General features: G+C 53.9%; 1 protein-coding gene across 1 annotated transcript in view; it reads right to left on the bottom strand.

Annotated features, from left to right (window-relative positions):
- The window catches only part of SYT7 (synaptotagmin 7), an 88,627-nt gene that overhangs the window by 40,014 nt on the left and 38,836 nt on the right, over nt 1–9,777 (bottom strand). The window contains exons 3-4 of the mRNA XM_069108568.1: nt 4,426–4,505; nt 112–243 (exon numbers count right to left, since the gene is read on the bottom strand). Of these exons, the coding sequence (XP_068964669.1) occupies nt 112–243; nt 4,426–4,505 (212 nt within the window). The remainder of the gene's footprint in view (nt 1–111; nt 244–4,425; nt 4,506–9,777) is intronic.

Genomic DNA, 9,777 nt, shown 5'->3' with positions numbered 1-9,777 from the left:
GGGGGAGGGGGGGGGGGGGGGGGGGGGGGGGGGGGGGGAAGGGGAGGAAGAGGAGTGGGGGCAGGGGTGCGCATAAACTCAGTACATATCAAATCAGGTAAAGAGACTCACTTGAGGGATAGTCGTGGATCGCCATAAGGGGCGTAGGGTGAAATGTTTAGAATAAACTCCTTGGGAGGGTAGGAGCTCCATTTCTGCTGCACTGTGCTCTCATTGTTATTCCAAAATTCTCTGTCTACATCACTAGAGGGGCAGAGAGAGAGGGAAGAGAACAGGGAGATACAAGAAGCAAACATCCGTAGTCCTGTGAGGGGAGGAATGAAGAGGAGACGAGCCCCCGGTGGCCGGTGGCCGGGGGAGGTGTGAGATGGGGCGGGGCAGGAGTGGAGGGCAGAGGGGCTGGGCAGGGAGTGGGCTCCTGTGGAAGAAAGGCCCCCACCTGCACACTCGGCACACAGCACACGTACACACAGTCAGGCACACACACGCACGCACACACAGGCATATGGAAAGGAGGGAGGTGCTGGGCAAAGGGCCACAGCCGGGCAGGTAGGCAGGCGGGCAGCTCGGTAGGCGGACACGTGCCCCACACCTTTGGAAGCTGGTGGGAGAAAGAGAGACAGAGAAAGAGAGAGAGAGAGAGAAAGAAAGCCCTGGATGGCAGGCTCCTCCCTTTAGTGCCAAACCGGAGGGGCTGGGACCAAGAGAGGGCACCCCTGCCACAAAGTCAGCTGCTCCCGTTCTCTCCTGAGAGGGAGCCCTTGTGCCCCCTCCCTCCCCAGGAGGGTCCCGATCTTTCAGTCCCCTCATTTTACAGAGTGGGAAACAGGCTCAAAAAGCCGAAGTCACTAGGGCAAGGTCAGACAGGTTCTAAGTTAGAGACAGGATTTGAACCCAGGCCTTCTGATTTCAAGTCCTGGACCTCTCTCAGCACACCATGCTATCTCAAACTGGTCAATTCTCTTCTTCCCAAGGATTCCTCTTTTTCTTTTTCCCTAGAAGAGAATTCTTCTTCCTCCCTTTGCCCCTCCTGCAATGGGTCCATCCCTCCCTCCCCCCACCGGGAACTCCCTTTATCCTTTGTATTTCTATCCCCAGTGTTCTGTAGACAAGAGGCACTCAATAAAGGTTCTTCTTGGAGAGCCCAGTCCCTCCCCTGTCTCTCCCTATTGACTCAGATAACTTCTTTTTTTTTTTTTTAAAGCAGAAGGGGCTTCATTTCCACCCTCCTGGGGCCTCCTCTGAAAGTCAAACCATCACAGAGGTCAAGAATATATCAATTCCCTTTTCTGCCAAGGCCCCAAGCCCCTTAGGGGTCAAGAAGGCCAAGGGATCTGGAGTTCAGCTCCCTCCTCTCAGGTTTGTGGAAACTGAGAGAGAAATCTACCCAACCTGAGTGGGATAGGGCAGAGGATTTAGGGGGACAGAAGTCAGATGAGGGAATAGAAAGGTGAGAATTGGCCTATCAGGCCTTGGGGTACCAGCCTACACCCAAGCTCCCAGGGCCCAAGTGGCAAAGGAGCCAGAGCCCTGTAAAGAGATGGGAACTCCCTTGGGCTGGGATGGAACTGGTGCATCTTTCTTGGCAGAATTGGGGAAAGGAGGACCGGCCATGGTGAAGGCCCTTGTGGATAAACACTCCCATCTTCTCTCCCCAGGGCCCCACAGACCCTGCTATATGGAAGCTCATCCCTCCAAGCCTCCAATTTCTTAGAGCAGACTTCCTCCTACACCCTGCAGGTGCAGCTATGGAATTGTCCATGGTGCTGAATTGTAGAATCAGCCCCTACTGACCACCAGCCAGGGACATAGCTCTTGGTGACATGAATCTGACTCTGGACCCTGGGTTCCCAAAGCCTGGCTACAGCCAATGGAGTGTGGGGCAAGGGAAGAACCCAGAGTAAGCCCATTCTGAAAAGGGACAAATATAATTCAGGATTTTCTCAGATGAAGAACCTTACCCAACATGAGCCTCTCTGGGTAAGATCCTGGCCCTATCTCCCTGAGAGTTGGGGGACCTAGAATGCTCCCTTCTCACTGCAAAGCCTTCTCCTCCCTCACCCCAGTCTCATCAGAATACTTACTTCTCACAACTTACTCCTCTCCTCTCTGAACCCCTTGGACTGAATCTTGGGCCCCACTGCCCTGAGGGTCAGGCAGCATTGCCAAGATGGGCATCATTGCTTGGACAGTGAGGGAGAACAGGCCAGCTCAGAGAATGATCTTCAAAACCTGCTCAGGTGGTTGGGCAAGGATATAGTTTGGGGGTCAAAATACAAAGGCATCCAAGATGGATTGTTGGTGGTGGGTCCTACAAGCCTGAGAAGGGAGACCCGGGCCACTTGGGTACAGGACAACCCATGCCTGACTCATGCCTGGGTTTAAGAGACCCTGGAAGATACCAACTCCAGTCTAATGTGACCAGAATTGCCTTTCTTTACCCCTACTGATGGGCCACAAAGCCATCTTTCCTAGAGCTAAGGGCCTCTTTGCCAGACTCCAGCCCTGGTGCCTGGGAAATAGATTCTGTCACCCTAGAGATGGGAACTGTTGCCCATAGCTCTCCTGCAGGTTTGGGGGATGAGCAATGGGAGAGGAATTCCAAAGCCTTCTCAGGGGCACCTGGGGCCCAGCCAGCCCCACGTCAGAAAGCCCAGAGCCTCTCGGCTCAGTGTCTCAGCTATAGATGCCCAACCTCCCAGCTCTGAATCTAAGGGGCAGCCCAGAAGAAGAAAGGGTGACTTTAAAGGTGACTTGTAGCTACTCCTGGGGGAGCGTGGCCTCCCTCTCATCTCTCATCCCTCACCCTGCTCTTTCCTGGCTTCAGTGAAGTCTAGGCCTGGACCCAGACCTGAGTGTGGAAGGAGAGAGAAGGGGCAGAAGGAGGAGAAAAGGGGACCAGGGGAGGGTGGGAAGGCATAGTGGGAGGCAAAGGAAAAAACAGTGGGAAAGAAAAGAGAAGCAGAAGGGAGGAAGGAGAGATGGGAAGACAGAGAAGATGGAGAAGAGGGGGCAGGGTGGGGGGAGAAGGAGAGAGGAGAGGTGAGAAAGAGGAGAGGAAGATGGTTTAGGAAAGGAAGGAAGAGGGAAGAATGAAGAAGGGGAAGTGATGTAGGAAGTGGTGTAGGTAGGGAGGAGTAAGTCAGATACAGTACTGGACTCTTTCTGGGAAGAGCCCTCCCCTCCAGCCCATGCACCCCACTAGGTCCACAGTTGGCAGCTTCTATGAGGAAGACAAAACGGGGGAGAGGGGCACCTTTGTTTCACTGCCCACCAGGCCAAGAACCTCTGGAAATGACAGGGAAGGGATTGAGTTTTCTAATTCTCCTGTCTCCCAGTCAAGCTGAGGTGAGGCTGGGCTACTTGAGTCTTAAGCTCAGGACCCCCACCCAGGGCACCAGCTTCCTCTCCTATGGGTCAGCTGGAGAACAGAGATGCTCTTCACATCAGGAAGAGGAGACTCTGCAGTTCAGGGCTCGGGTTGGGGGCTCTGCAGGGTAAGGTTTGGGAAACGACCTCCAGTCAGGTTCAAAAGCAGGAAAGGAGCCCTCCAGACTTGCGAGTGATGGGTGATGGAAGTAGGAGGGAGGAAGGAATACTAAGTAGCTTCTCCATCCCACCCCTCCCATCAGAACCAAACCAGCCATAGAGAGGGGAAGATCTCCCCCAGGTTGTCCAACAAGTCTATGGAGTGCATGGGAAAGGTAATGAGCTAATGTCATGCCCACTTTATAGATATGGAAATCAAGGCCCAGACCAGTCACAATCTGGTAAGCGTCAGGGCTAGGATTTGACCTCAGGCCCCCTAACTTCAAATCCTCTTCTCTTTCTACTGTACATCAGAATTGTTGAGGCCTGGGGCATCGTATGTATGTGCAGGGTGTTTGGGGTGGTGCGGATGCTGGGAAGGAGGTGTATAGACAGTTTAATTCTAGAGGAAACATCATGGAAAGGGCAAAAGTGTCTGATGGGCTCCGGGTGGAGAGAAGAGAGGAGAGGCGTGTTGGGCAGGGCTTGGAAAGAGATGTAGAGATGTTGGGCCCCTTTTAGGGGAATGGATGTAGGATCTAGGGAAGGGTATATTCATGGGGGTTGGAGTCTGTGTGTAGGGCAGGGAGATGTCAGAGGATTGGTGGGGGGGAGAGAATAGAGGAGGGGCGTGGCTCTGGGCGGAGAGAAAGAGTAGGGGCGTCTGGGTGAGGTTCTGGAAGTGGAGATGTCGGGATACCTTGTAGGGAGGTGGATCTAGGTATGGGCGAAGGTGGCGTTCATGGAGGGGAAGTCTGTGTGTGAGGGGGATGTCAGAGGATGGGGGGGGCGTGGAGGGAGAGCGGTGGGGACTCCTCTCACCTCAGCGGCCGGCTGCCTCGATGCCCCTTCCCCACAAGCCGATTTGGCCCACCCCACACTCCACCAGGCACCTACTTGATAGCTTTCTTCTCACTGCGCCCACGCCCAGAGTCTGGGGTGCCCACGGTCTCTAGGGAATTCTTGTAGCGTTTGCCCTGTGGAGAGAATAGCAGGGTCACTCAAGCAGGCACCCTCAGTCTAGAAAGGTCAACAAGTCCTTATTTTACAGATGGGGAAACTGAGGCAGGGAGGTTCAGCGACTAGAGAGGGATTCAAATCGAGGTCTTCCTGACTCCAGATCTAACACTCTGTGCCCACATTGTCCCTTAAGGCCACTGTCCTGCCAGTCATTAAGCAGAGATCTCTCTAGGATGGTTCTGGTTTCACCGACAGGTTACTGAACGTGGACATTTCCATGCCATCAGAAGCAGGGAGACACAATGGGCAGAATGATGCCAGTGGAATCAGGAAGACAAGTACAAATGCCCCTATTGCCTGGGTCTTTGTGACCTTGGGCTAGACTCTTCACTTCTCCAGGGCCCCAGAAGATTGGTTAGGACTAATCTACCAAACCCCAGATGGGCAGATCTTGCCTGAGGGAGGAAGCCTCCAGTCCAATTTAACTCAAAGCAACAATACATTTCCAGAGTCCCTACTGTGTGACAGTCTCCAAAAAGCCAGGGGAGTGAGATATGGGAGTTCACTCTTGCAGAATCCCTGGTACTTTGGGAATCTGAGGTCTGCTGCCACCTCAGAACTCAAAGCCGAATCCTTTCAGTTACAGTGTCCCCTCCCTAGCCAGGATGAAATTTGAGAGGAGGGAAGAGTGAAGGACAGAAGGCTGTATTTCACTCTTCACAACTCATTAGTAACCAGGCCTGTCCCCAGGAACATGGAAGAAGGGAGGCATCTTGAGAGAGGAGAATGAGGACCAGTGTTCAGGAGAATGAGGGAAATCTGGGTTCAAATACCACCTCTGTGACCTTGAAAGCATATAACTTACGTGGGCCTCAGTTTCCTCATCTGTAAAATTTCTTTCAGCTCTAAGTTCATGCTCTTATGAGCCCATGATTCAGAGCCAAAAGGGGGCTTAGGTGTCACCTAGTCCAACCCCCCAATTTTACAGAGGAAGAAAGTGAGACCCAGGAGTTTTTCTTAACAATTAGTTACTAAAAAGTAGACTGGACTTGGCATAGTGAGTTCCCTGTTACTAGAGGTCTCCACAACAAAGCTAGATGACCACTTATGGGTGGGTTCTTTGGACAGAAATCAATAACTCTACGATTAGGACTTGTCCCTCCACTATGGTCCCACTGCTAGAATGTAGTTCAGGGGCTCGAACTCAGGTCCTCTACCTTGAAGTGCTGTGCTCCTTTGGCTGGCAGGTTGGCTTTGCTCCCAGGCCCAGGCCTGTTCTCCCATCCCCCAGGGTCCTGGCCAGGCTCCCAGATGCACAGCTCCACTCTCCATGGACAGACGGCTCTCCGGCACCCAGCCCAGCTGCGTCACACTGCCCACGTCACCACCCCCGGATGGCGTGGGCAGCAGCCCCACAGGGCTGGCAGGGGCCTGATGACGTGAGCAGCTGGGGCAGAGAGAGGAGAGGGCCATTTGCTTTCTACTAACTCTGGGCTGACCAACCGCTGCCCTGGACAGGAACCATAGCCCAGCCACTGCTCTGGTCAAGACCTACCCTTATGGCTCCAGCAATCTAACGCCTCAAACCACAGGGACTGAGAATTCTAAGGGGTAGGGAAGGGAAGCATTTACTGCTTACTGCTAAGGAAATTGAGATTTTATCTAGTCTAATTCTCTCATTTTACAGATGAGGAAACTGAGGTTCCAAAAGCACCATGGTTAGACCTGGAAAAGATCTTTGTTGACTTTAGGCAAATCCCTTAATCTCATTGTGCCTCAGTTTCCCTTTCTATAAAACGAGGAGGCTGGATTTGGTGACCTCTAAGGTCATTGTTAGCTCTGTTTATTATCCTATAATATATAGTCTAATGCCCAAACCTAGAGAGAGAAGGTGATTTCAAGAAGTAGCCTGACCAAGATGACAGAGAAAGCATAGTAGGGACAGGATCGGGCTCTGACTCCAGACTCAGGGCCCCTTCCACTACATCGCATGGGTCTGTAGGATGAAAGAGAAGGGAACACATCTCAGCATCAGCTGCTTCTTTGTGGGAGGCACACATAGGACTTGGCCATGGACACGGAGGTCAGGCCTTTTAGCAGACACATTTTGGGAGCGTCCTGTCGGAGCACTCGCAGCTGGGAAGGGCTTTGGATGCCATCTGGCCACGTCTCTTTTTACAGCTGAAGAAACTAAGGCCCAGGGAGGTGTGAGTTGCCCAAGTCACAAAGATGAGCAAGTTAGCAGATCCGGGTTCAAATCCCTCTGCTCTGACTCCAAATCCAGCCTTCCAAGGAGAGGCAGGTGAAGGAGCAGCCCTTTGTCCACAGGGGGTAGACCTGAGGTCCCTGGCCAGGGGGAGGGAGGGCCAGGACTGCTACTGCTGTGGCAACAGCAGTAGAGAAGGGACCTGCATCAGAGGAAGGTGAGTTCTGTTCACCTTCTTGGTTTGGGTTTCTAAATATAGCCTCCTGCGGAGCCCAGTGCCATTAACATTCCTCTCGGCCACCCAGCACCCCACATGCATACCGATGACAACAAGGATGGGCTGCGCCCAGGCCACCCTGCTAGCCCAGAACCAGTCAGTCACTCTCCTCTCCTCCCAACTACTGGGGCTGAGGCCTCGAGCCCAGACCAAGAGCCTGGTGGGTCAAGAGTCTCACTGCAGGATCAGAGGGGGTGGCTGACAGCTTACTGGGGGGGAGGGGGGAGTCCTACTAACTCCCTGATGCCAGATTGGAGAGCAGAGGCTGCTCTGCAATGGGGAGAAGCTGGGGCTACTCTGCAGCTACAGGAGATTTCCGTGTTGGCTGTTAGGATTCTGAACTTCCAAGCACCAGCTGCTGGTTCTAAGTACCCTGGCCTCCCAGCACCCAAACACACACACACACACACACACACACACACTCTTCCAGAATCCCATAATGCGCATCAACACTGGCCCCACAACACCCAATTATCCCGTCCTCCCCAAAGCAAAACAAAAGATGCTCTCTTCAGCTGCAGCCCTTCCGTGGGCCGACTCCACAGAGTGCCCACAGAGGCCAGCAGCTGGGAGAGACACCTGAAACATGTGTGAGGAGGGAGGGGCTCTCCTGACTCCTTTCCCCAGCACTGGCTCCTCATGGGCACCATTAGCACCCCTGGGGCCCAACTCTTAGTAGGTTTGACCTGAAGCGAGTCACCTTGGGTTCCTGAGCCCTAAAATGAGAAGTTTGGCTCGATCGCTAAGGTCCCTTTCAGTGCTAACATGATACGCTGGATGCTCTCTGTTCCAAGGATCCTTTCAGCTCTTCTCTAGACCCAACAGAACCATAGCCTTGGTAGTTCTACCTGAGCTAGGCCTCTGAGGCCTTCACCATAGAGGTGTCTGAACCCCTGGCCAGATAAAGAGGCCTGGAGCCGTCTCCAGAGCCCAGAGACAATCCCTACTGACTACAAGGGCCCTCTCCAAGCACAGCCTCTAAGGTCTCTGAGACTGAGGGATTCATGGCCCTCTCAGGGAGCCTAGTCCATCTGGGGACAGCTCTAGTGATTGGGAATTTCCAGTCTGAATCTGGCCAGTCTCTCTCAGGCCCTCCCACTCTTGCTTTGACCTCTCATCATCAGCCTGGGACTCACAGGACAAGCCTGCTACCAGCACATTAGGAAAGACTATGACTTGCCCAAGTTCACAGAGGGATCAAGGGGAAGAGCCAGAATCTGAGCCCCAGTTCTGCCTCCAAGCCTAGCACATGTCCAACCATGTCATGGCATTCCTCAACATCCAGGCCCAGCGTTTGGGGGCGGCCAGCACATCCCTGCCAGAAGTGGCCTCTCCCCTCCGAGCTGAGGCCAAAGGAGACTGTGTGTCCTCTGATGTTGGGGATTCCTGTTCAGACAAAGGCTGGATTCCACAGATGAACGAATAAAGACACCTTTGGTGAGGACTTGCTATGGGGCCAGCGGGATGACCTTGGAGGTCTTGTTCAGCTCTGAGATGCTGAGGTTTCACAATGGAGGCCTAGCAGTCCTAGACCCCCCTGGCACCCCAGACCCTGTAGCCAAAGAGAGCAGCTCGCCCCCGTACCTGACACCCCTGGGCCATCCTCCCACATCCCCCAATCTAAGTCGGCACAAAGCTCAGGAGCCATTCTGGGGACTCCCCCCACCCCCAACCACATGGAAGCTGTCAGCGCTGCCCCCCAACCCCACCCCAAGGTCTGTGGAGGCTTGTGGGCTGGGAACTATCACCACAATTGTCCCATAGTCAGCCAATACACATGTAGTACAGAGAAAGGGCACTAGTCCTGGGCAGGTACTACTCATGTAACCTTGGGCAAGCCACTGGGCCTAGAAAATGATGGCCTAGATGTGACTAGATGGCCTCCGAGGTCTCCAGCTGCTTGAAACTCAGGGTCCCATAGACTCCCCCTCCCCCCAAGGGTCATGAGCATCCTCTCATTCACGGTCTGCCAGCAGGCCCCCCCCACCCATTCAGTTTTCCCCTTAATTCCTTTTTTTTTGCTTTTTGGAGGGGGGGAGGGTAGGGCAATTGGGTTTAAGTGACTTGCCCAAGGTCACATGGCTAGTAAGTGTTAAGTGTCTAAGGCTGGATTTGAACTCAGGCACTCCTGACTCCAGGACCAGTGCTCAATTCACTGTGACACCTAGCCGCCCCCCTCTAAATCTCTTTACCAAAAAAGTTGTTGACTTCTGTCTAAGATCCATGCAGGCTGCCCCAGGGTCACACAACTGTGCTCTCCTCAAGGGTTTCACCTTCCCATTCCCCGGCTCAGAGGGTTCCTGCCAGGCCCTATGGCTGAACTGAGGATGGCCCCTACAGGGCAGTGGACGGTTCAAGAGCTGGTCTGGGAAGAAGTGGGGAAGGGGCAGGGGCAAAGCCATGAGGAAAACACCGAGGGGCCCTCAGCCTGGTCCAGCTGATGTCAGAGAGCTCGGAAACAGCTCACCATCCCCTGCCCTTACACCCCCCACCTGCTTCTAGGAGAGAGTCGGCAAAGGGGGTCGACTGAACGGAGCTGGAAAAAGCCGGCTAGAGATTAAGGAAGTTATTAATGATAGGAGATGGGATCTGCAAGCACAGGGCTGCCACGTCATTCTGACTGAGGGGATGGGTAACCCAGGAGGCTTGTGGATGGGAGCTCAAGGCCCCTTAGGGAAAAGAGGCAGACAGATGAGGCTGAAGGGCTTCTGAGCCAGAGTGGAACAGAGGAGGCGTCTGGGGGCCTGAGGAAGGAATGGTGTGTGTGTGTGTGTGTGTGTGTGTGTGTGTGTGTGTGTGTGTGTGT

The sequence above is a fragment of the Petaurus breviceps genome, unplaced genomic scaffold (assembly GCF_028583685.1).
Source record: "Petaurus breviceps papuanus isolate PSGF00001 unplaced genomic scaffold, PetGlider_PUasm1.0 90397, whole genome shotgun sequence".
Taxonomy (NCBI): domain Eukaryota; kingdom Metazoa; phylum Chordata; class Mammalia; order Diprotodontia; family Petauridae; genus Petaurus; species Petaurus breviceps.
Note: the sequence above shows the minus strand (reverse complement) of the source record. Positions and strands in the feature narration are given on the sequence as shown.